Here is a 26844-nt window from a genome sequence, read left to right as displayed (position 1 = left end):
TTACTTTGTAATTGGATTTCTTCAAGATGGCTCTGCAAATTCAAACTTCCCACCCACCTTCCCTTCTGTCTCAGAGTTCCTTTGTTCTGTGCCTCTGGGTTGGTGGCAGAAGGAACTGAGATGGTAGATTTCAGAGTAGCAGCCATGTTAGTCTGTATTTGCAAAAAGAAAAGGAGTACTTGTGGCACCTTAGAGACTAACAAATTTATTTGAGCATAAGCTTTCGTGAGCTACAGTTCACTTCATCGGATGCTCCGATGAAGTGAGCTGTAGCTCACGAAAGCTTATGCTCAAATAAATTTGTTAGTCTCTAAGGTGCCACAAGTACTCCTTTTCTTTTTGAGATGGTAGAGGGCTCTGTGCCCCCTTATATAACCTCTTCCTCAAAATGTTCAGAGACACTGAGGGGACAGGGAGGAGGAAGCAGTGAGCACTCATAACACACTGCTTAAAGAAGGTTCTACTGTTTGACACCAGTAGGCATTACGATATCTATAAATGGGACTGTGCAGAGCCATCTTGAAGAACTCTGGTTACAAGTAAGTAACCTTCATTTCCTAAATAAATCCAAATCTTAGAATTATAGTACTTTGTACTTTTATAGAGCCTTTCAAAGGATCTCAGAGCATTTATATATATATATAATATAGATAGAATTCTGAGGTTCTTTTTGTAATATTAGTGCCTACACCTGTCCATAACTCTCATACTACTGGTGGTGGTGTCATATTAGTTTTGGCAAGGTAGAAGTACTCACTTTGCCATGCTTTATTATCTTGCCTATGCTCCCCAAGCAGCATAAAGGAGGCAGTGTGATCTAATGGATAGGAATGGGCCTGCTAGTCAGAAGGCTGATTGGGTTCTATTCCTGGCTCTACCACTGACCCTGAGGAGCAAATTTGGGCAAATAGTTTATCTGTCTGTTTCTACGTGTGTAAAGCAGACTGAATTACACTTACCTTGCATCATAAAATGCTACATAAAAGCTGTTTTGTGGAACACAATTATTAACATGATACAGATCACATTAATATATTTAAATTTTCTTGGTCATTATGAAATAAGGTTCCTGCACAATTTTCTGTTGAAAATGGTGAGTAAGAATTGCATGTTCTCATTGTTGCTTTTGCACAACAGTCTTTGAACCTAACAAAAACATGGTAAGAACTTGCACACTGGAAGTGGTTATAACCACATGTATGTTATATATTGGTTTGGGCATTCATTTTGCAGCTAGTAGATGTACGTCAAAAGTGCAGTGTTTTCAGTACTTATCCCTAAAAGACATAGAAACACAAGAAAGAATTCCAGCACATACGTTAGAAAGGTGTACATTAAAAATAAAAATTAGTGTGACTGTATTCTATTGCAAAACTTGCTATCTCTGGTTTAAGGGCAGCACAGCCCAAATGCATATTCATATGGATATAATACTTAGCATGCATCTTGCACTTTAGACATATTAACTATAATTGCATATTCAATTTTGTTTTGCAGTATCGTGTGGAGTCAATGATGCTGCGTATTGCTAAACCAATGAATTATATCCCTGTGACGCCTAGTGTCCAGCAGCGAGCTCAAATGAAAGCCCCACAGTGTATTCCCCTAATAATGGAGCCAGAGTCCCGCTTCTACAGTAACGCTGTTCTTGTACTAGATTTCCAGTCGTTATATCCTTCTATTGTGATAGCATACAATTACTGTTTTTCAACCTGCCTGGGACATATTGAGAACTTAGGAAAGTAAGTTATTTTTCTTGTTCATATAAACTTTGATATTGCGAAGAATTGAGCATCTTTTGTAAGGTGCTGAGAACCTTCATCTTCCATCGAAGACCATGGAAGTTGAGAGTGAATATCATCTCAAAGGGTTACAATAAAAATAGTGCGAAGTTTCACCAATAATTTTTTTAAAATATGCAATTATGAGTGCTGTGCTAAAACAATTATCTTTGAAAATTGGACTCTGACTGTTTAAGGGTGAATCAGAGTCCAGATAGTGTCTTGTTGGTCTCTTCTCTATTTTGCCATTACCATATGCATGTGTGTATAAAATACAAAATTTTTGCCACTATAATTCAAAGATTTTAGTCTAAGAAATTAAAATGTGATATCTAAATTCCTTTAGACATTTTCCAAACTGAACTAACATGCTTCTTCGAGTGATTGCTCATATTGATTCCAATTAGATGTGAGGACACCACGTGCACAGTCATTGGAAAGTTTTTCCCGTAGCAGCACCCGTCGTGTTGGCTGTGGAGCCCCCAGGAGTGGCGCCTTTATGGCACTTAATATATGACCCTGCCAACCTGATGCTTCCTCAGTTCCTTCTTACCACCAGTGACGGTCCTTGGAACTGTAAAAAGAAAAGGAGTACTTGTGGCACCTTAGAGACTAACAAATTTATTTGAGCATAAGCTTTTGTGAGCTACAGCTCACTTCTTCTTTTTTGAGAATACAGACTAACACGGCTGCTACGCTGAAACCCGTTGGAACTGTGGTGACTTGCTTAGCAAGCTCTCCTCATTTTCCCTAGCTTTCAGTTTAGCTTAGTTCACAGTTATTCCTAGCCTTGTTAAGTTTAGTTTCAGTGTTTTTGATTGTTAGAGCAGATAGCCGTTGGGAGTGGGGTGTCTTCCCCTTCACCCCGACCACGTTCCCCGTTGGGAGTCAGGGTATGCCTAAGTCCCAAGGGTTCAAGCCCTGCAAGTCCTGCAAGAAGCCCAGGCCAATGGGCAACCCCCATGACGCTTGCTTAAAGTGGCTGAGGGAAGCACACCAAGCAGACAAGTGCAGGATTTGTAAAGGGTTTCACCACAGAAAAAAAAAAAGTGAGACTTTCGCCTCAAGCAGCTCCTTATGGAGGCGGCACTTAGACAGCAACCTACATCGGTGTGGCAAGACCCGGCACCAAGCTCATCGGTGCACAGCACCCCAGCGGCAGTGGTAGAAGCAACACCATGGAAGGACTCTAGGAGAGACCCACAGCACCAGCACTGAAACCAGCAGGATCGACCCGGCACCAGTCCCATTCCCCAGTGCACCAGAAGCAGGAGAGGTGTGGATCTCCAACTCAGAGACTCACCCCTTTGGAGCAGCCAGTGGGGCGCGTCCCAGAGAGGAGCACCCAGGGCAGAAGACTTTGGAGCCGGTATCATCGACTTCGGCCCCACAAGGGGGACCGTTGAGTCTGGTGCCCTTGGACTCCCTGAGCCTGGTCATTGAGGAGGTGGAATTGCCATCATCCTGAACACCTTTGAGGCAGCAAGGGACCTCATCGCCATGAGGGCACCGTGATCCCTGGTCCTTCGAGCCAAGCCTCCAGTTTCACAACATGTGGCACCATCTCGAGGCGAACCAGCGAAGCGTCCCTCAGCACCACCGGTGGAGTCTTGGCGCCACTCGGAGTGTAGGCGCCACTCAGAATCGCACACCAGTTGCACTTGCGGCACCACTCCAGGTTGTGCCAGCGCTCCCGATCACGATGGCGATCCTCATGCCGATCCCCATCACGCAACAGGTCCCGTTCCCGGCAGTGGTCATCCCAGCACGGGTCAGCATCCCAGCACAAACCCCGATCTCAGTACCACTCCAGATCGCAGCACCACTCTCCAACCTTGTGGCACCACCCCCCAGTTCAGCTCCACTTGGCACTGCTCTGTCCATCATGGTCCCGGTCCCCGTCTTTGGACTTGGAGATGGGGTCTAGATACTCAGAGTGGGGCTGGCACCAGTCAGACCGTGGAAGGCCTGAGGTGGGGGCAGGGCCATGGCCTGCGTAGTGGCAGGGACTAGCGCAGTAGCCATTTTGGACCCAATGGGTGTACCACTAGGCCCAGGGCACCCAATCCAAAGGTTCCCGTTCGGCCTCTGAACCACGGGTGCCAGAGGCATCAGCCAGTCACCCCACCCTTAGGGGTGCCAAGAAGGTACTGGTTGCACTACTTCCCCTGGAACCAACCCCAGTTCCTGAGCCTGATCCAGGTGTGGTTGGCCCCTGCAGAGAGGCAGGACAGGAGGCCCCTGGAGACCAATGGGGTCAGGAGGACCCTGTTCCCCCATTAGCCTCTTCGTCATCCTCCCCAGATGAGGCAGTTTCAGGCACCTCCATCTCTGGACTGTCTCCCATAGACAGCCATGCCCACCAGGACCGCCTTCGCAGGGTGCGCGAAATACGGGCCTCCAGGCTGAGGAGGTGGTGGAGTCAGAGGACCTCATGGTTGACATCCTGTCCCCAGATGGCTCATTGAGGGTGGTCTACCCCTCATCAAGACTATACAGGCCAATGCTAAAACCATTTGGCAGACCCCGGCCTCCATCCCTCCCACTACAAGGGGTGTGGAGAGGAAGTATTCCATCCCATCCAAGGGGTATGAATACCTCTTCACGCACCTGCAGCCTGCTCAGTGGTGGTGGCTGTAGTAAATGAAAAGAAGAGGCAGGGACAACAAGCCCCAGCACTTAAGACCAAGGACACCAAGTGCCTAGATTTATTTGGGCGCAAAGTGTATTCCACGGGGGGTTGCAAGTCAGGCTTGCCAACCAGCAGGCAATTCTGAGTAGTTACAGCTTGAATTCCTGGAACTCGATGCTCAAGTTTAAGGAGCTGGTGCCAACAGAGTCCAGGGAGGAGTTTGGAGCGATGGTGGAGGATAGCAAGGTGGTGGCACGGACCTCTTTACAGGCCTCACTGGACTCTGCGGACTCAGTGGCGTGCACCTTGTCCTCCAGTATTGCCATGAGGCATAGCTCATGGCTGCAGGCCTCGGAACTCCCGCCGAGGTTCAACAGACCCAGCAGGACCTGCCTTTTGATGGGGCAGTTCTGTTTGTGGAGCAGACTGACTCTAGGCTGCAGAGCCTAAAGGACTCCAGGGCTACCATGAAATCGTTGGGTATGCCCACCCCGGCAACCCAACGTAAGCATTTCCATCCTCAGCAGCAATAGCAGCACTCCTATCCTCCTCGGCCGAGGCAGGACTTTTACAGCAGAAGGGGCAGGAATGGCAGATGCAAGCCTTCAAACCCCCCCGCCTGGGGAGGGCCAGGGCCCGGCCCCGACTAAACCATAGTTGGGTTCAAAGCAGGCCTTTTGAAGGTGTGCCCAAGGGCAGCACACCAGCCACAATTCTGGATCCTTCCCCATCTTTCTTGAATCTTCTGTCCCACTTCTACTGTGCTTGGTCCCAAATAACTTCAGACTGCTGGGTCCTCTGTACGGTAGAAGTGGGATAGTCTCTCCAATTCAGCTCCTACCCTTCCTCCCACCCCCGCTTCCCTGTCTCTCTTCAGTGACCCTTTTCATGAACAACTCCTTATCCAGGAGATGCGGGCACTCCTCGCCATGGGATTGGTGGAGGAAGTTCCTCAGGAGCTCAGAGGTAAGGGATTCTATTCCCAATACTTCCTAATCGCCAGACCCATTCTAGATCTGCGAGGACTCAACGAGTTCATGGGAAAGTTGAAGTTCCGCATGGTCTCCCTGTGCACAATTATCCCTTCTTTGAATCAGGGAGACTGGTACACTGCCCTTGACGTGAAAGAAGTGTACTTCCATATAGCTATTCGGCCTGCACACAGACAATTCCTATGCTTTGTGGTCGACCACAGACATTACCAATTTATGGTCCTTCCATTCGGTCTCCCAACAGCCCCCTGAGTGTTTACCAAGTGCATGCTGGTCGTGGCTGCTTTCCTCCATCGGAGGCAGATATACCCCTACCTTGACAACTGTGGGTGCTCAGGGGCCACACTGGGGGCAGGTGGAATCTCAAGTCCAATTGGTCAGATCCACATTCGAGAGACTGGGTCTCCTCCTCAACCTGAACAAGTCAACCTTTTCACCGACCCAAAGAATAGAATTCATCGGGGCAGTGTTGGACTCGGTTCAGGCAAGAGCACTTTTGCCAGCGTCCCAATTCCAATCCATGATGGACATCATTCAAGGCCTCAGGCAATACGACCACTACAGCAAGGGGATGCCTGAGTCTCCTCAGCCACATGGCAGCCTGCACTTACACAACCCGGCATGCCAGACTGAGGCTCAGGCCCCTACAGGCGTGGATCACCATGGCCTATCGCTCAGGATGTGACAGTCTGAATTCAGTGGTCACGGTGCCAGGGCAGGTGCTCGAGTCCCTTCAGTGGTGGCTTGACCCTCGCACAGTGTGCACACACACCTAATTGGAATGAATATGAGCAACACATCTTGATGAACAACAGTTACGAGAAGGTGAGTAACCGCTTTTTCCTCCTTTATATGTACAGGATATATGGCTATATGTACAGGATATATGGCAATATGTTGTTTTCTTATTTTAATATAAAAACTGTAGTTTTCCTTACTGATACCTTAATGATCCAAATCTAAGGCTAGACTTAATTATTCAGTACAGTACATTTCCATTTTTAGAGACCAAAATGTTGATTAGTTTTTGTTTTTTTTTAAACTGCTACTTGTTTTAATTGTAAACAACAAACAATAGTTGGAAGAGTTGGGAGATATTTAAAATCATGACCCGGCTAAAGAATAAAGAATAATAATTTCTCAAGTTTCTAGGGTTGCCAACTGTCTAATCACACAAACCCAAATACCCTTGCCATGCCCCTGCCATGCCTCTTCCCATAGGCCCTATCCCTTCTCCAAGGCCCCGCCCCCACTCACTCTATCTCCCCTCCCTCCATTGCTCACTCTCCCCCACCCTCACTCACTTTCACCAGGCTGCGGCAAGGGGTTGGGCTCTGGACTGGGGGATGGGGCTGAGGGGTTCGGTGTGTGAGAGGGGGTTCCAGGATGAGTCTGCGGCAGAGGGTTGGAGTGCAGGAAGGAGGGGGTGTGGGTTCCGGCCAAGAGGCGCTTACCTCAGGTGGCTCCCAGGAAACAACCAGCGTGTCCACTTGGCCAATGGGAGCTGCGGAGTCAGCGCTCAGGGCGGGGGCAGTGCACAGAGATCCCCTGGACGCCCCTGTGCCTAGGAGCTGGACATGGCAGTCACTTCCGGGAGCCATGTGGAGTCAGGGCAGGTAGGGAGCCTGCCTTAGCCGCACTGCGATGCTGGACTTTTGGTGGCCTAAAATCTTCCAGATTGGCTTCAGTAGCCTCCGGGAGACTGAGCCTGATTCCGGGAGACTCCCAGCCAATGTGGGCGGGTTGGCAACTCTACAAGTTTCTGCTTTGAAATCTTAAACAATTTATAGAAAGATTATATAGATTACCCAATAAAGCATGTGCAATTTCTAGCTGAGTTTAGATCAAGATTACATGCCTATGAGAAATTGGCCCCTGGGTACCATGGTGATATGTGCAGAACAGATTGACAAAATAGTTTCAGCATAGAATTTGGACACATATAGCTCCTTTGCTTTGAAAGAATGTTACTTGTAACTAAGAAATTTTAAATTGTGGTAGGCTTGTTCATAGTAGTCTGTGACTGTAACCATACTATTTGTGTTGGTGCTATCAATATTTTAGTGTAGACTCTTGCTTCCAATTATTTTGAATGTAAATTAATTGATCATTTTGTGACCTTATTTAATTTTCTTCTTTACTAGATTTGATGAGTTTAAATTTGGCTGTACATCCCTCAGAGTACCTCCTGACTTACTTTATCAGATTCGGCATGATATCACAGTGTCACCCAATGGAGTGGCTTTTGTCAAGGTACTGAGATTTCATTGCTCATTGACAGACCTTTTCACTTTTAGTTTGTTGGTTAGTCCAAAATTAAACACACTGCTGGTTTAGCAAGAGAAAAAATATTTTGTGTTTTTCAGTGTGTTGTCTTCCAGCACTTGCCAGTACAAATCACAGGATTGGAATTTTGACAATTCAGGAAATAAATATGATAGTTGCATAGTTTTACTTTTACTAGGGTTTCAGTAAAGGCTCATTTCCTCTATTATTGAAATTATATTTCTAATCATGCAGTGCAGTGATTCAGTGATGTATTTGTACTTCTTAATCATACTGGAATCCCAGTTACCTATGTGTAACCGTTCTTCTTTGAGTGCTTGCTCATGTCAATTCCATTGTAGGTATCTGAATGGTCGGCGGAGACTTTTGCCTTAGCAGTATCCGTAGGGATGGCTGTGGCGCCCTCTGGAGTGCCACACTCATTTCAGGCACCGCCGTCCCTACGCCCTCTCAGTTCCTTCTTACTGCCTGTGGCCTCGAGAGCTCGGTTTAGCCCCTCACCCAGATCCCACCAGCGTGATTGGGGTCCTGACACTGCATCGGCCATGACATCACAGCAGTGGCAACAAAGAAAGTGGGCCAGCCCAGTGGCCTTATTGGGGCTTGTGGGGAATGCTGGTCATGGCTATGCCCCCTTCCCAGTGATCTTCGGCTGCTGCCTCAGAGCAACAGCTGGCACCGGACCCCATGCAGCACCGGATGTGCCTGCAGCACCAGTGATACCAGTGGCACTGGGCTCAGTGCATGCTACTTGCTCGGAGGCAAGGGTTAAGGAAATTGTACCCATCCCTAAACCTCCCTCACCTGGAGGGGAAGAAGCCACAGATCCTCCTCCAGTAACCCAGTCATCCTCCTCGTCCCCAGACGAGGCGGTGGCAGGCCCTTCAAGAGCTAGCCCCCCTGATGACTTTCAAGGAGCATCAGGCTCTGCTCCAGAGAGTGGCGGACAATCTGGGCTTACAGGTGGAGAAGATGGCTGAGCAGACTGACTCATTGTTCAATGTCCTCTCTGCTTCCACCCCAGCCCGCCTTGCCTTGCCAATCCACGAAGGGATCTTAAAGATTGCCAAGGCCCTGTGGCAAACTCCCTCATCTATCCCTCCCACTTCCGAAAGGGTAGAGAAAAAATACTTTGTCCCGGCTAAAAGGTTCGAGTGTTTATACACCCATCCACCCCTGGACTCATTGGTCGTCTCCGCAACCAACGAAAAGGACAAAACAGCTCCAGTCCTCCTCTACTCCCAAGAATAAAGAGACCAAAAGACTGGATCTCTTCGGGAGAAAAATTTATTCTACTGCCAGCTTACAATTCCAGCTGGCAAACCACCAGGCTCTCCTGGGTAGGTACAACTTTAATTTGTGGGATATCCTCTAAGTTCCAGGAGTCCCTAACCCTCTGGGGGTTAGCCCAGGAGTTTGGCACCCCAGTGGAGGAAGGCACAGCGGCAGCCAGGTGTTTCCTACAAATGGCCTGGGATGCAGTGGACTCTGCAGCTCGGGTAGTCACGTCGGCGGTCGTGATGAGGCATCACTTGTGACTACAAATGGCGGGCCTCTTGCAGGAGATGCAGAATTCAATCCAAGACCTCCTGTTTGATGGGATTGGTCTCTTCTCCGAGCAGACAGATGCCAGACTGCATGGGGTGAAGGATACAAAGCCCACCCTTCGTTTGTTAGGCATACATACGCCACAGCCTGCTGGGAAGCCCTTCTAGCTGCCCCCACCGCCAAGACCTTGGCTGCCCAACCAGGGTTCTGAAAGAAGAAGGGACAGTAGCTTCAGCAGGATCACCCCTCTTCTTCCCGCTCGCCTGCACAGCCTGGGCCCTCTAAACACCCTGGGGGCCAGAAGCATGCATTCTGAGGGTGTAAGACCCATCTGGGACCTGCGTCGCCGCAACAGTCTCTCAAAGTCTCTCAAGAAGTTGAGGTTCCACAGGGTTTCCCTGACCTCCATTATTCCTTCCCTGGATCCAGGAGACTGGTACACCGCTCTCGACTTGCAGGACGCTTATTTCCATGTTTCCATATTCCCGGGACACAGGCATTTCCTCCGTTTTATGGTGAGAGGATGCCATTTCCAGTTCACAGCGCTCCCTTTTGGCCTATTGTCAGTCCCAAGAGTGTTCACCAAGTGCATGGCACTAGTAGCGACTTACCTCAGGTGGCATGGGGTCCCCTGTTCTCATATCTCACCAACTGGCTCATCAAGGACAGGTCTCTGGAGAGGGGCAAAGACGCCTCCATCTGGTTCGCTCCACCTGTCTCAGCCTGGGCCTGTTGATAAACATGGAGAAGTCCATGTTAACACCAGTACAACGCATAGAGTTTATCGGGGCAGTTCTTGACTCCACGCAAGCCAGGGCCTTCCTTCCGGAAGTGCGGTTTCAGACCATAGTGGACTTAATCTCCTACATAAAGGCCCACCCGCTCATCGTGGCCCATACGTGCCTGCAACTGTTGGGCCACGTGTATGTATGTGGTCAGCCATGCCCAGCTTCATCTGAGGCCCCTACAAATGTGGCTAGCCTCAGTTTACATTCCCAGCAGTCACCTCCTGGACCAAGTGGTCACGGTGCCGAGCCACGTCCCAGTGTCTTTAGACTGGTGGTGGAACTCCGAGTTGGTATTGCAAGGCGTTCTCTTTGTGACCCCGTCTCCTTTGCTCACCCTGGTCTCGGACACATTGGATCTAGGGTGGGGGGCCCACTTGGACAAGCTCATCACCCAGAGACATTGGCTGCAGCAGGACCTAGCCTTGCACATCAACGTCAGGGAACTCAAAGTGGTCTTGCCCGATCTGAAGGGCAAGGTGGTGCAGGTCCTCACAGACAATACGGCTGCGATGTATTACACCAACAGGCAAGGTGGTGCCCCTCTGGGACTTCTTTGTACAGCACAACATCTTCCTGGTAGCGGCCTATCTGCCTGGAACCAGGAACGTCCTGGCAGATCACTTCAGCGGGTCCTTCTCGTCTCGCCACAAATGGTCACTCCATGCGGAGGTGGCCAGCCTGATCTTCCGCAGGTGGGGGTCTCCCCAGGTGGACCTTTTTGCATCTCAGCAGAGCAGGAAGTGCCATGTGTTGTGCTCTCTACAGGGCAGGGACCAGGGCTCCTTGTCAGATGCCTTCCTGATTCCATAGTCCGGAACGTTGATGTACTTCTTTCCGCCAGTACCATTGGTCCACAGGGTATTGCACAAGGAGAAGCAAGACAAGGCGACAATCATCCTCATAGCCCCAGCGTGGCCTCAGCAACACTGGTTCGGCATGCTGCTGAGTCTGTCAGCAACCACCCCACTGCAGATGCTTCTTCAACCGGATCTACTGTCCCAGAGCCACGGCAACCTGCTGCATTCAAACTGGCGGCGCTGCACTTGACAGCCTGGCTGCCGCGTGGCTGAGCGGGGAGGAGTGGCATTGCTCCGCTGGTATCCAGTGGGTTCTGTTGGGCAACAGGAAGCCCTCCACTAGGGCTACCTATGTGACGAAGTGGAAACACTGTGACGGTGCCCCCCCATAAGGCTTTATGGAAATATGCTTATGAATGTGTGTGTGTGTGTATATATATGACAGAACTGGAATATGTTTTATGCTACATATGCCATGTAACATATCTCTGTGAAGGTTATGATCTACTGAATCTATTCTTTCTATTTGTATGCATGTATCATTTTTGTATTCGAAGTTATGAATATTGGCTGGTGACTTGCTTGATTTCTAGTAGCCTTAGTAAGCATTTGGTCAGCTTCTTGAGAAAGGAATGTGCAAGTTAAATGCCCAATCAAGAAGCACTTAACGGACAATGGATCTTGAAGACACCAATCCACATCTGAGCTTTCCCAGGAATGTGGCTTGGCTGGTAAGAAACTCAGTCATACATGGACATGTGACTTGCCCATGGTGACTCAAACTCCATTTTGTAGCTGGATTCTACACGGGGAGGGAGGGGCGTCTACCCACAGGAGAAAGTCTATTTAAACCCCTGGGAGACCCCTCCATTTTGTCTTCAGCTGGCTAAAGAGAGAGCCTTTCCACCCTCAAGGATACCTGAAAGAAACTGGAACAAAGGACAGTAACTGCAGGGGGTGTGAGTGATTGCTGGACCCAGACTAGAAGGAGCCTAGTCTGTAAAAGGTTTCAGAGTAACAGCCGTGTTAGTCTGTATTCGCAAAAAGAAAAGGAGTACTTGTGGCACCTTAGAGACTAACCAATTTATTTGAGCATAAGCTACAGCTCACTTCATCGGATGCATTCAGTCTGTAAAAGGAAGCTTACTGGAACTGGTGAGGTTTTTATCTGTATTCAGTTTTATTACTGTACTAGACTTAGACTTGCGCATTTTATTTTATTTTGCTTGGTAATTTACTTTGTTCTGTCTGTTACTACTTGGAACCACTTAAATCCTACTTTCTGTATTTAATAAAATCACTTTTTACTTATTAATTAACCCAGAGTATGTATTAATACCTTGCGGGGCGGGGGGGGCAAACACCTGTGCATATCTCTGTCAGTGTTACAGAGGGCGAACAATTTATGAGTTTACCCTGTATAAGCTTTATACAGGGTAAAAAGGATTTATTTGGGGTTTGGACCCCATTGGGAGTTGGGCATCTGAGTGTAAAAGACAGAAACTTCCTAAATTGCTTTCAGTTAAGTTTGCAGCTTTGGGGCACGTGGTTCAGACCCTGGGTCTGTGTTGGAGCAGACTGGCGCGTCTGGCTCAGCAAGACAGGGTGCTGGAGTCCCAAACTGGCAGGGAAAGCAGGGGCAGAAGTAGTCTTGGCACATCAGTTGGCAGTTCCCTAGGGGGTTTCTGTGATCCAACCGGTCACGGTGCAGGGAGGAGTAGCATTGCTCCGCTGGTGTCCAGTGGGTTCTGTTGGGCAGCAGGAATCCCTCCACCAGGCTACCTATGTGACGAAGTGGAAACGCTTCACATGTTGGGTCTCAGATCGGCTCATTCATGCGGAGGAGGCCTCGCGGCAGGACATCCTAGACTATCTGCTCCACCTCAAGCTCCAGGGCTTGTCGTCCTCAGTCAAGGTACACCTGGCGGCCATTTCCACATTCCACCCTCCATTTCAAGGCAGGTCGGTCTTCGACCATCCCATGGTGGCACAGTTCCTGAAAGGTCTGGAGCGCCTTTACCCGCATGTCAGGGACCCAGTCCCCCTTTGGGACCTGAATCTTGTGCTGTCAAGGCTCATGGGTCTCCCCCTTCAAGCCCTTGGCGTCCTGCTCCCTTTTGCTTTGCTCCTGGAAGGTCTCCTTCTTGGTCCCTATAACTTCAGCCAGTTGGGTGTCTGAGATCAGGGTGCTCACGTCAGAGCCATCTTATACTGTCTTCTATAGGACAAGGTCCAAATGCGTCCACACCCAGGCTTTCTGCCCAAGGTAATTTCTCACTTCCACACGGGCCAAGATATTTACTTACTGGTCCTATGTCCGAAGCCTCATGCAACCGCAGGCTGCATACCCTGGACGTCAGGTGGGCGCTGGCCTTTTACATTGATAGAACAAAGCCGTTCTGTAAGTCAGCACATTTTTTTGTGGCTGTCGCTGACAGGATGAAAGGTTGCGCGGTGTCAGCCCAGAGACTCGTGTCCTGGATCACTGCCTGCATCCACTACTGTTACAAGCTGGCAATGGTGCCCCCGCCAGCTGTTGTGACGGCTCACTCAACTAGGGTGCAGACTTCCTTGGCAGCATTCCTTGTTCAGGTGTTGATCCAAGAAATTTGTCAGGCCGCAACCTAGTCGTCCATCTGCACGTTCACTGCACACTATGTGCTGACCCAGCAAGCAGGAGATGATGCTGGTTTCAGCAGAGCAGTGCTACAATTGGCAAAGCTGTGAACTCCGAGTCCACTTCCGAGGATTCTGCTTGTGAGTCCCCTACAATGGAATCGACATGAGCAAGCACTTGAAGAAGAAAAAATGGCTACCTACCTTTCGTAACTGTTCTTCGAGATGTGTTGCTCATGTCCACTCCATTACCTGCCCTCCTACCCCTCTGTCGGAGTTGTCGGCAAAAAGGAACTGAGGGCGTAGGGCTGGCGGCACGTGATATACCACGCCATGAGCGCAGCACTCCAGAGGGTACACGGCTGTCCCTATGGATACCGCTAAGGCAAAAGTCTCAGATGACCGCGCATGGGGGCGCACGCACACCTACAGTGGAATGGACATGAGAAACACATCTCAAAGAACAACAGTTACAGAACGTAGTTAACCGTTTTTTCTCCTGCTGCTGCTCAGAAAGGCCTGTACTTTTGGAGATGAAGATAATTTTAGTTTGAATTCCACTGTTTTCATTTTATGTCGTGTAGACCTATCTGCCTATAGCTAATGTACATTCATGGCCCCAAACTGTTTCAGCTTGTCACCAAGAAAAATATTTAAGGTAAAACAAAAACTTTAAGTTAAAAGGTAAGTATTCCAAGGAATATTATAGTTTAAAAGAATCCTGAATATTTAAATGTGTCAACAAATAAAGAAAGGTAGTAAAATAGTCAAATCCTATTCCAGTTAATAGTCTTTTAAATATATGTACAAGTGCAAATATCACATTGTCCATTGCCAGTTCAAAAAAATAACATTAACGCTGCCCCCACAAACTTTCAGATTAAGTATATTAACAAAACCAGCCAAAGTACTGATTGCTAGAACACCTCACTGTTAATGTATATTCATGTCAAAGGCTAACTACTAATTCCTGTGTTCTGTTTCAGTTAGCTTTTTTTAAACGTTTTGTTTCTCTTCTTTCCTTTTTTGGTAGCCTTCAGTAAGAAAGGGCGTGTTGCCAAGAATGTTGGAAGAAATTTTGAAGACCAGGATAATGGTGAAGCAGTCAATAAAGGCTTACAAGCATGACAAAGCTATCACTCGAATGCTTGAGGCGCGTCAGCTGGGTCTTAAACTGATAGCTAATGTTACATTTGGTTATACTGCTGCTAACTTTTCTGGAAGAATGCCATGTATAGAGGTAAGGGATGCAGATAAAAAGCAAAAAGGATTTAGGAAAGAGACTGTTGTTAAAGCAGCACCAGATAATGTAATGTCATTGCTTGAAACATACATTTAATCTAAATGCTACCATGAGTGCTGTTTTTTTTCTCTTAAAGTACTAAAAAAAACCTTGGTTTCAGTTTTGAGCTTAATCTTTTGAAATCCATTTTGTAGTGACAGAATACTTAGAATTAGTATTTTCATAAAGATGGATTGGACTGGAGTTCCAATCATCAAAGTAAAACAATTTCGTGTAGCTGTTTCAGCCCTTCTTTTAAAAAAAAACAAAAAAACAGTACAATCCAAAAACCAGAGTAAACTGAAAGGTTTAAGTACCAAGGAAGGAGGAGGATTGCTTAGAATGCTCATGGAGGCTACAGCTAGGAGTACTGGGACAAAAATGTGCTAAGGAACATGTAGACTGTATGAAACAAATGTGCTTTCTCCTGATTGTTGAATAAGTAAGAATGTAACAAATTATGTACATTCCATGTTAATTTATTTCAGCCTTCATTAAAATAAACTGAAATTAATTCTGCTGGTTTGTTTACCGCACAGTGTCTTACAAATAAAGTTACATATGTCCCTTAATTAGACAGTTAGGACCTTATCCTGAAGACCCATACTCAACAAAACTCCTCAATGATTTCAGTGAGGAGTTTTGGCTGAGTAAGGACTAGAATCACACCCTTGTGACTGTCACTGTTCCTCAACATGCACTTACAATGCTAAGAATGGTATGTGATATTAAGGAGACAATATATCACTTGGTTTACTCTTAAAGCTTGAATTAATAAAAAGGAAAAAGGGAACTTCATGATCAAAATGAATATCTTTTCTGTGTACAGGGAAGAAGTTGACAACAGTTGCATTTTCTTCATTTACTTCCATTAAAAAACTGACACCTGATAAGTTTGTGTCTGTCCAAGCAACCTCTGCTTTTAATGAATAATTGAAATTAGCGAGAAAAAGACCTTTTAGGTCATCATGTCCATCTCTTCGTTAATGCACATTTGTTCCATACAGTACGTTCTCAGGTGCATAGTCTAGTTTTAAATGACTCAAGAGATGGGACTTTCACCACTTCATTAGGGAGATGTATTAAACTATGAATAGCAATTCCTGTGAAGTGTTTTCCTGATACCCAGTCTACATTTTCCTTAGCACAATTTTATCCCGGTACTCCTAGCTGTAGCCTCCGAGAGCATTCTAAGCCATCCTCCTCCTTCCTTCGTATTTAAACCTTTCAAATATCTGTAACTGCTTATATCTTTCTTTCACTTATTTAGGTAAGCTAAAGCTGTAATCTTTCCTTCTAAATTAATCCCTCCACCACCGTAATCATTTCCGTTGCTCTTTCCTGAATTCTTTCCTGTTTTATTGATTCATGTTTACAGTAAATCAGTTTTCAGAATTTTCTTTCTATTGTTGTTGGTTTTTTAAACCAGCAAATGCAGCCGTTTACTTTGCATGATGATAATGCAGAGATGGATTCAGAGTGATGGTGATTTACACAGGGGTTGTTTTGAATGCAGTAGTACAGAAGGAAAGATTTTCAGTGTATCTTTATTTGCAGATTGGGGATAGTATTGTCCATAAAGCCAGAGAGACCTTGGAGCGAGCTATAAAACTGGTGAATGATACGAAAAAATGGGGAGCTCGGGTCGTATATGGCGATACTGACAGGTAATTAAATGGCTGCTTCTTCTGATGCTATGTGAAACTGTTTTCTTTCTTTCCACCTCACAAAGGAGGCTATCACCATGATCTGCATTCAGAAGCTTATGGCAGGTCTCGATGGATCTATTTTTCTGTTTTAATAAATGATATTTGCCTGTTACATTAAACATACAGTTCAGTACGTATTTCAGTTCAGACTGTTAAATTACCTTTATGGAGTCTGGGCTAGCTTCCCCACTTTGCAAAGCTGTCAGATAGGGTCAGCTGGGCTACCATGGCAGTTCCCAAGTGCTTCTCATAGGGATAGAGACCCCCTTTCATGCCACCAGTCCCTCAAAAACTGATTGGTGGTTGCTGTTTGACTCCCAACCACTGCTAGGTGGAGGGTACATGCTCTTAAATGGACCAGAGCCCTGCTGGTATAGTTCCTAACTGGTGTGATGGGGCTGGTATAGTTCCTAACTGGTGTGATGGGGCTGGTATAGTTCCTAACTGGTGTAACGGTGTGGTGACTCACCTCTGCGGCACCTCCTGCTGGTCTCTCAGGGAATTAGCTCTTCCAGCCTCTGGCACGCCCTTTACAGGCCAGTGTCCCGCTTGCTGCTGGCCCCCGTGTCCCTCCTGGACTGTGTTGCCCTCTGGCAGTACCCCCACAGTCTCTGGGCCTCCCCTCCCTGGGGAACCCCCACCCCCTATCCCCACCTTGCCTTTGGCTACTGCCAATCACCATTGAGCCCCTGCACACTGGGGTGGACTGCAGTGTATAAGCCAATCATCACAGGCAAGGGGGGCTTGGACCTGCTGCCTCTGCCTCCCTTTGGGCTGCCCCCTGCGACTCCAGTACCTATCCTAGGCCGTCTGCCAGGCCTGCAGCCTGGGGCTTTTCCAGCCTTTAGCCGCCAAGCTCCTCTAGCCTTCCCCAGCCCTGCTTCACCTCAGGTACCCTGATAGGCTCCCCAGCAGCCAGGCCCGTCTCTCTCAACAGCTAGAGGAGACTCTGTCTGCTCCTGGCCCACTGCCCTCTTATAAGGGCCAGCTGAGCCCTGATTGGGGCGTGGTCACATCTGAGCCTGCTTTCCCCAATCAGCCAGGGAACTGTTTGCTCCCAGCCACAGCCCTCTCCTGGGCTGTTTTAAGCCCTTTAAGGCCGGAGCGGGTGACCACCCTGCTACAGTGGGGGTGGCCAGGCCAGAGCTGCCCCTTTTGAACCGGGTGCCTTTGGTGACTACTTCTGTGATCTGAGTCTAATGTTGGCTCGACATGAAGTATTCCCACTCTATTTTAAAATGAAACCAGCTTGCACTTCATAACTAATTGGCGTGCAATACGTAAACTAAAAATATAAATAAGATATGTCCTGTTAGCTAATACACAGATTAAGCAATACATTTTCTGGCTGGCTTTCAGTAAAGAAAAATTGATCATTAAACCTCAACATGCCAAAGATCATTATGGTAATTTTACAGAGCAGGGACCGGCAACCTTTGGCACACGTCCTGCCAGGGTAAGCCCCTTCACAGCCATAAGGACTTAAAGATTCAATATTTTTTTTAAAAAAAAGCTGAAGTCCTGGAGCACCAAATATCGTCCTGCAAATGAGAACCAGCTCACCAAGCCATCAAGTGCCATTCCAATTTGACCCCTTCTGCACAGCCACTTCTCTACTAAATTCATACTGAATAAACTGTTTAGTACCAATTATATTCTTTATCCCCCCTCAATATAGAATTTGCTGTTTCTAGCTCAACCGCCCACAGCCTAGCACTTTCAGATCGCAGGTATAGCATAGAATCTTGTGTTCCTGATGTCATGGGACTTGGGGCTGGGTTCCATGTCTTGGGGCCAGAAATGTAAAAATCTATTCAGTGGAAGAACTGTGATGCATGGACCACCAGGGGGAGGTAGGTAGGCAAGAAAATAAAGTGCTGTAAAGGAAGCTGGAGGGGAAGGGGTTGCTCTGAGAAGTTGAGGATGTGTCAGTGAATAGACTGGTGGACAATCTCAACGAATTTTGTCAACCACATATGTCCCTGTTTCCCAGTCAAGATACTGGCAAATGTATTATAGCTTGTAAACCCATTCCAGGATATATGTTGAAGTAATGGTGTCCCTACTTCCTATTTCTACTTCTATCTTTTTAGCATGTTTGTACTCTTGAAAGGAGCCACTAAGGAGCAGTCTTTCAAGATTGGCCAAGAAATTGCTGAAGCTGTAACAGCTACCAATCCGAAACCAGTAAAACTGAAATTTGAAAAGGTAAAAGGAAAATACATTTTACGCCAAATGTCTGGATAGAAAATGTTATATCTTTAAACACATTAGGGGTTCAGCTGTTCAATAAGGTTTTGATTTTGATCGGTGACTTAACAGTATCGTGGGTCTTTCTTTGAGTGTACGGCCTGCAGACCTTTCAGCTGTATTTCATTGTCCTGCAGTTGTCAGAGGAAGTCTGCAGAGAAAATTTAGACATATTGGCCCCAATCACCCACAAAGAACAGGTTCCTGAATGCAGTGTGGATCAAAATAATTCTAATATTATTGCACATCCAAAAGAGCAGTGGAGAATGTCTTTAGTAGAAGTTTGTTGTTTTCATAAATGTGTCTCCTTCACTTGTATTGACATGATGAATGGTAAGTGTAATATCAGTTTAAGGGCCGCTATATTGTTGAGATTGTCCTTTCATTTAGTATTTTAAACTAATTTATTTTTAGAGCGGGAGAGACAGCACAATTCAATAGAACAATATTGAGAGTCTGGTGGTTCTTCAAATTATGGTCCCTATATGTAGTCCACTGTGGGGTGCACATGTGCTCCTTGCAACTGAGTCCGGAAGATTTTTCATTAGCAGTGTCTGTTTGTCCATGCCTTTGCCCTGCACCTTCTCGTGCTCCAAACTGAGGACATAAGGGAAAGCATGGATCAATCGCCTCTCCAGTTCCTTTCTACCACCTCTAGTCTCAGACCAAACCCTTTCAGTGTCCACAGCTTTACTAGCGTTCCTGCCTCAAATTCAGGTTTTTTTCTGTAGTTGACCTTTTGTAGATTGTTAGTCTGGGGCTTCCTCCATCATTTGGGGTACTTAGAATGCCCAAGATCTCCACTTCAAGCCCTGTGCGGCCTGCCCCCCGTTGTTCCCAGTTAGTGTCTTCGATGACATTTGCTTATACTGCTTGGGTAGTCCCACATTCCCTCCAAGTGCAATATTTGTTTTTCCTTTTGGCTCCAAACCTGGCAGTCTTGTGAGTTCCAGCTCAGAAGATATCTGATGGAGTGCTGGATGAGGCCCTAGTCCGACCCTGGGTCTTCAGACCCCCTGTACATCGGCCAGAGGTGCCGAGAAGTGTCCCACCAAGCACAGTGCTCCCTAGCTCCAGAACATCAGAGGGCAGAGCTAAGGACTCTAGCAGGCAAAGCAGATGGGAGGAGGGTAAGAGCAAGCACTCACATGAAAAGTGAGACAAATCCTCTCTCTAGTCCTCATCTAAGAAGAGGACTTTCTTCCGTATGCCCTCCAAATCTGATGAGACTCCATGCTCCAGTATGGATATGTCAGGAGCTCATGGGAAGCACGGATCCAGCTTGGCTCATGGGGAGCCAAGAGTGTTCCAAAGCCACTGATCACTGAAGGAGCTAGCCCAGGCCTATCACTAGCAAGGCAAAGAAGGGCGCAGTCATCAGCTGAACCAACAGTAGAGTCCATCAGCAAGGAAAAGGATTCAGTGGTACCAACGCTCATCGTCTGACCTAAATTGGCACTGTTAGCTCTACCAAAAGGCAGAATCCCCTCTCCCTCTCCATCCTCTATGACTGGGTGTACTATCCTCAACAATCTGGCTATGTATTCTGACCCACAGTCACCAATACTCACTGATACAGGTGACTACTAGTGGTGCCTGCAGTGTCAGTTCATCATTCACCAGTACGGTCGATCAGCCTAGAGTTACAAGGCCTGTGGAATATGAGGACTCGTACTCCTCCAGTGAGCATGAGACTGAAGTCAGTGGCTTCACTGACTATACCATGACGTGAGATCAGCCCCGACAAAGGTTCCATAATTTCCTAGGCATCTTCTTACTCCCATAGAACACACTGCCTGGCTCAGGACCAATAGTACCCTTCCTCCTAGGGATCACCACCTTATCCATATGATCCATCTCACTGGCCCTTTTAGGGTTCCCGGGATCTGCATTTGAGACCTCCCAATTTCAGGGGATCAGAGAAGGAGTTCAGACAGAGGTCACCTCATAGAAGAGAACCCCCAACCCTCTTAGGAGCACTATGAGACGGAAGAACAACCTGAGCAAATGGACCTACTCGTTTCTGCTGCACTTTCGTCCTCATCTCCTGACAATGCAGTTGCAATGGCCTCACCATCGCCATCCAGAAACTATACACAGTTTCATGACCTCCTGAGGAAAATCACAGGTGCACTGCAGTTTCTCCTGGAGGAAGTTCAAGACATCATTCACAAGTTGCTGAATATCCTCCAGACTGCAGGTCCTAGCAAGGTGGCACTTCCAATCAATGAGGCCATGTTAGAGTTGACCAAAATAATCTGGCATCCCCTACCTACTTTTGCTCCCCATTCCAAAAAGGATGGGGGAAGAAGTACTTTGTCCTGTCTAAAGGGGTAGAATACTTGTTTTCGCACCCTGAACTCCCTAGTATGTCAGGCCGTCACTGAACATAAGAGACTGCACCAGCCTAGGTCTACTCCCTCTGACAAGGATGCTAAAACATGAACCTCTTCAGAAGAAAGAATTTCACCTCAGCTAGCATACGTTTCCACTTTGTGAATTCTCAGGCCTTGGTGTCTAAATATGATTGTATTCGTTATAATTTTTCTGTATTCACTGACAAACTACCCCAGGAATTTAGACCACAATTCCAGGCCATCATCAACAAGGGTAAGCTGATAGATAGATTATCCCTGCAAGCTTCAGTTGAGGACACAGTTTCTCATTCCGTGGCAACTTTGATCATCACAAGACGAGCTTCGTGGTTTCAATCCTCTGGGTTTCCAAAGGAAGTTCAAGCTCCTGTGGAGAACCTCCTCTTAGAGGGCAACAACCTATTCAGTGACAAAAATGGATGAATCACTACACACCCGTAAGGACTCATGTGCAAGTCTCCACTTCTTAGATATATACACTCCAGCACCTCAGAGAAAATACTCCAAACTGCCTCCATGCAAACAACATCTTGCTCCTCAACCCTGTTACCACCAGGGTGCCTCTGAGCCTCCCAGAAAGTGCCAGAGAGTGCAGTGCAACAGACAGAACATCCCTCCATTGTGCTCTTCCCAGTCCCAGGCTCCCACAAAGACATTTTTGATGGGACCCTTGAGAGCCGCCAACCAGTTCCCCCAACACCCATACTCCATTCGGTGGCCATCTGGCCCATTTCTCCCCAGTGTGGCATCATATTACATCAGACAGATGGGTTCCAGAGATCATCAACACTGGCTATACAATAGAATTTCTGTACATCCCTTTCAAAAAAAACCCATCCCCCTGTCCCTCTTGAAGGACCCATGTCATGAGGGGTCACGAAAGGACTCTCAGATAGGAGGTGTAGACTCCCTACTCACACTATAGCACAGGGGGGTGGGCTTTTATTCAAGATATTTATTCATCCCTAAAAAGAAAGGAGGCTGGAAACCTAGTCTGGATCTCAGACAATTGAATATCTTCATATGCTGTTCAAAATTCAGAATGATCACCCTGGCCTCAATAATCTCCTCTCTAAACAAAGATGACTGGTTTGCAGCTCTTCATTTGACAGATGCCCATTTCCACATAAACATTCACCCAGTGAACAGGAGATTCCTGCACTTTACAGTGGGCCTAGACCAATTATCAAGGCAAAGTGCTTCCCTTCCGTCTCTTGACAGCCCCGAGGGTTTTCACAAAGGTGCCATCCATGGTGGTGGCATACCTGTGTCACCATGGCACCCCAGTATTTCCCTACTTTGATGACTAGTTGCCCAAATGTTGGTCGTACTAGGACAGTCGGTGGGCCTTTCCCTTTCAGCCTCCTTCAATCCTTAGGACTCCAAGTAAACCTAGAAAAGTCCACGTTAGTACCCATGCAAACTATAAACTTTATTGTAGTAACTTTGGATTCAATTACAACCAAAGCATACTTACCCTGGGACAGATTCCAAGCCCTGAGGGACCTCATCAACCAGCTTTGATTGAGCCCTCAGACAATAGTGTGGTCCTACTAGATCACATGTCTTCCTTTACCTATGTGACACCCTTTGCAAGGTTCCATCTTCAGGGCCTTCACGCTTGGTTACAATCCAAGCAGAGGCAGTCCAGACAGGAGAGTCTTGATTCCCCACAGTGTTCTGGCATCTTTCAACTGGTGGATGAAACAAAGAAGTTGTATTCATTGGGGTTCCCTGTGTTTCCCGCTCCATCCACGAAGAGGTTAATTATGGGTGCTTCCCTACTGGGCTGTAGCACATCGGACAAAAATGTGGTTCAGGTTCTAGGACCCAACTAGAATCCAAGCTTCAAATCAATGCATAGCAAGGAGTACATGAAGTTTCCTGCTTTTCATCCATGCTGTACACATTCAGGTTATGTCAGACAATATGGCTACAGTATACTACAGCTACAAACTGGGAGGATCAAAGTCTGCTCCTTTGCACGGAGGAGATCAAACTCTGGAATTAGTGTATGCAACACCATATCACCCTCTTGGCAGTGCATCTCCCAGGAGCAATGCACACCTTGGTGGACAGCCTCAGTAGCACTTCTACAGAGACTGTGAGTAGAAACGTCACAACGTGGTGTTGCATTGTATTTTCCAGCAGTGAGGATTTCTTCGTGTCCCAAGAGAACAAGAAATACCCAACCTACTGTTCCCAAGCAGCTCGGAGACCCATTCCTAGTAGAGTGGTCAGAGCCACTAATATAAGCTTCCCCACCCATTCCCCTCTTACCACGAGGGAAATCAAGCAGGACAAACTGTCAGTTATCCTGGTGGCAGAAGTAGTTTTGGTTCACCAGCATTGTGCAGATGGCCTCACAGCCATGCATCCACCTATTTCTGAACTTATTGACTCAGGTCAATAAAAGACCACCAATCCCAATCCAGCATACCTCTATCTATTTGGTATTTGGATGTATGACAAACCTAGAAAGGACATGTTTGTAGATGATATACTCCATCCTCAGTTATAGCACAAAAATCTCTGAGGGAATGTTATGCTACGAAGTGGATTTTCCTGTGCTGCTAAAGTCATTAGATACCTTTAGAGGACTCATGAGAATCCCTACCATCTTGGACTACTCCTTTCTCTAAAGAAGTTGAGTTTAACTCTCAGCTTGCTGTGTGTACATTTGCCAGCAATTAATCCCTTCCATGCTCCAGTGGGAAACTGTTCTTCACGCACCCTACAACTGTGAAATTTTTGAAAGGCCTTGCCAGAATGTTTCCTCTGGTATTAAAATCGATGCTAACTTAGGATCTCCGTCTAGTATTGTCAGCTCTCGTGAATACTCTATTCAAACCTCTAGCCCAGCGGTTCTCAAACTGTGGGTCAGGACCCCAAAGTCGTGACCCCATTTTAATGGGGTTTCCAGGGCTGGCTTAGACTTGCTGGGGCTCAGGGATGACGCCCGAGTCCCACCACCCAGGGCCAAGCCTGAGGGATTCAGCCCTGGGCAGCAGGGCTCAGGTTTACAGGCCCTCTGGCTGGGGTGAAGCCCTTGGCCTTCGGCTTTGACACCTTCCCAGTCCAGGGCAGTAGGGCTCAGGCTTTGACTTTGGCTCCCCAACATGGGTCAATGGGAATCAGGTGGACTCAAGCTTCAGTACCCCCTCCTGGGGTCGTGTAGTAATTTTTCTTGTCAGAAGGGGGTCGCGGAGCAATGAAGTTTGAGAACCCTGCTCTAGCCTCATGCTCCCTTCTCCATCTGTTTATGAAGGTGCCTTCGTGACATCAGTCACCTCTGCCAGAAGAGTAGGTGAGTTTGAGGCCCTTACGGCGGAACTTCCCTACATGGTCTTCCATAAGAGTAAGGTTTTTTGGAGGTTACACCCGAAGTTCATTCCAAAGTTTCCATCAGAATTCCACTATAATCAGAACAGATACGTACCTTTTTTCTACCAAACGCCTTGTATCACCAGAGAAGACAGGAAGCTCCATTTTCTGGATAGCCGTCGAGCCTTAGCTTAGCTTTCTACCTGCAGGGACAAAACCCTTTGGGAAATCGAACTATTCCTTTCCATTGCTGAGTGGATGAAGGGGAAAGCAATCTTTTCACAGAAACTTTCCCAATGGATTTCGGGTTGCATCCCACTTTACTGTGAGCTTACGGAAACTCTGTCCCTCAAGGTTTGAGGGCCCACTTGACCAGAGCAGAAGCTATCTCCGTGGCTTTTATTCAGGCTGTTCACCTCCTGGAGATCTGTAGAGCTGCAATGTGGGGTTCTATGCATAGCTTTACTAGACTTTTCTCCCTCAGCAGATGCATCCTTCACTACAACATCCATGCAGTCTGTGCACTCCCCTTCTCTGTGAGTACTGCTTGTGAATTACCCACAGTGGAATACACATCAGTTGAAGAAAGGAAGATTACTTAACTTGTAGAGTAGCTGGAGTTCTTGGGAGATATGTGGTTCCTATGTGTATTCTACTACCCACCCTTCTTCCCCTCTCCTTCAGCTCCTTTCTTAAGGTGATTTACAGTAGAGAAGGAACTGGAGAGGTAGGCAGTCTGCGTTTCCCCTTACGCCCTTGGTTTGGGGCATGAGGAGGTGTAGGGCACAAGCACAGACCAAAAGATACTGCTAATGAAAAATCTTCCAGTCTCAGCACCTCACAATGGAATACCCATAGGGCCCACGCATCTCAAAGAACTTCAGTTACTGTAAGGCAAGTAACCTTTCTTTATGGCTAGAATGGCAAGAGAATTCAGAATGATGGCTGTCACTGTTAGACTGTATGTGACTTTGTGTGCCTGAATATTACAGGATCCTCAGTTTGCATATCACATGTGACAATATCTAGATAGAATATAAGGTGAGTTAAGTGTGGAATGACAGTCTGAACCTACATTTTTCCTGTGGACCTTTAATGTTCCTTTAACTTTTTATTTGTGTTTGTGAGGAAACAAAAGGTAAAAAAGTCAAAATTAACATTTCCTTAGAAAAACCTCTAAACATGCAATCCTGTTATGCTGCCAATGAATAACAGTATAAAGAGGCTACATGTTTTTAACACTACAGGTGTATTTGCCGTGTGTCTTGCAAACCAAGAAGAGGTATGTGGGATACATGTATGAAACACTGGATCAAAAAGACCCAGTATTTGATGCAAAAGGCATAGAGACCGTTCGAAGAGATTCTTGTCCTGCTGTATCCAAGGTAAAATACACACAGATTCTTTCAAGTTTTACAAATATGGTATGTTGTTCCACTGCAGTCCTTAAAAGTCATGTCAATACATGCCCCCATAAAAATTCTAACTCTGGAGACAAGATCTGTCTCTGATCTTTGGGGTTTTCTCCATTGTTTCTGGCATGAGTAGTGCAAGACCGGGATTTCTGAACTGAACTGTGGACTGCTACATGGTTTTATAGGACACTGCCACAGCCCACCATACCAGCACCCAATCCTTCAACACCTTAAACCAGGGGTCGGCAACCTTGCAGAAGTGGTGTGCCAAGTCTTCATTTATACACTTTAATTTAAGGTTTCCCGTGCCAGTAATACATTTTAATGGTTTTTTAGAAGGTCTCTCTCTATAAGTCTATATATTATATAACTAAACTATTGTCGTATGTAAAGTAAACAAGGTTTTCAAAATGTTTAAGAAGCTTCATTTAAAATTAAATTAAAATGCTGATCTTATGCCACCGGCCTGCTCAGCCCGCTGCCGGCCTGGGGTTCCGTTCACCTAGGCCGGCAGCAGGCTGAGCGGGGTCTGCAGCAGGGACCCCGGCTGGCAAGGGGCTGGCAGCCAGAACCCCCAGACTGGCAGCAGGCTGAGCAGGGCCAGCGGCTGGGACCCCAGATTGGCAGTGAGCTGAGCAGCTCCTGAGCTGCTTAGCCCACTGCCGGTCTGGGGTTCCGTCCGCCGGCTCCTGCCAGCCAGGGTCCCGGCTGCTGGCCCCGCTGCCAGTCTGGGATCCCAGCCCTGCCCACATAGAGTGGGTACCTACCTTCTCCCTGGTTCTAGCCCATTCTCTTCCTCTATCTCTGCACTGAGATGAGGGTGGGAGTGTGCTGAGCACAGGGTTGGGGATGAAGGAGCAGGCTGGGGGTTGGGGTGAAGGGTCTGGCCAGGAGCTAGAATGAGGGAGGGGGCTCAGGGTTGGGGCAGGAGGTTTGGGTGTGGATTGCTTACCTGGGCAGCTCCCATTTGGTGCAAGGGGTGCAGGTGGGAATGTGTGGTGGGTGCAGGAGCTCCCATCTGGTGCACAGGGTGGCGGTGGGAATGTGGG

At 47.3% G+C, this 26844-nt stretch overlaps 1 protein-coding gene across 1 annotated transcript in view; it reads left to right on the top strand.

The window, feature by feature from the left end:
- Positions 1-26844, top strand: part of REV3L (REV3 like, DNA directed polymerase zeta catalytic subunit) — a 254373-nt gene that overhangs the window by 203847 nt on the left and 23682 nt on the right. Inside the window, exons 23-28 of the mRNA XM_074948247.1 lie at positions 1498-1742; positions 7550-7658; positions 14474-14680; positions 16280-16389; positions 18525-18639; positions 25628-25765. Coding sequence (XP_074804348.1) covers positions 1498-1742; positions 7550-7658; positions 14474-14680; positions 16280-16389; positions 18525-18639; positions 25628-25765 — 924 coding nt within the window. The remainder of the gene's footprint in view (positions 1-1497; positions 1743-7549; positions 7659-14473; positions 14681-16279; positions 16390-18524; positions 18640-25627; positions 25766-26844) is intronic.

This window comes from Natator depressus, chromosome 3, assembly GCF_965152275.1.
Source record: "Natator depressus isolate rNatDep1 chromosome 3, rNatDep2.hap1, whole genome shotgun sequence".
NCBI classification, from domain to species: Eukaryota; Metazoa; Chordata; order Testudines; family Cheloniidae; genus Natator; species Natator depressus.
The sequence above is the reverse complement of the archived record's forward strand: the minus strand, read 5'-3'. Positions and strand labels throughout refer to the sequence as shown.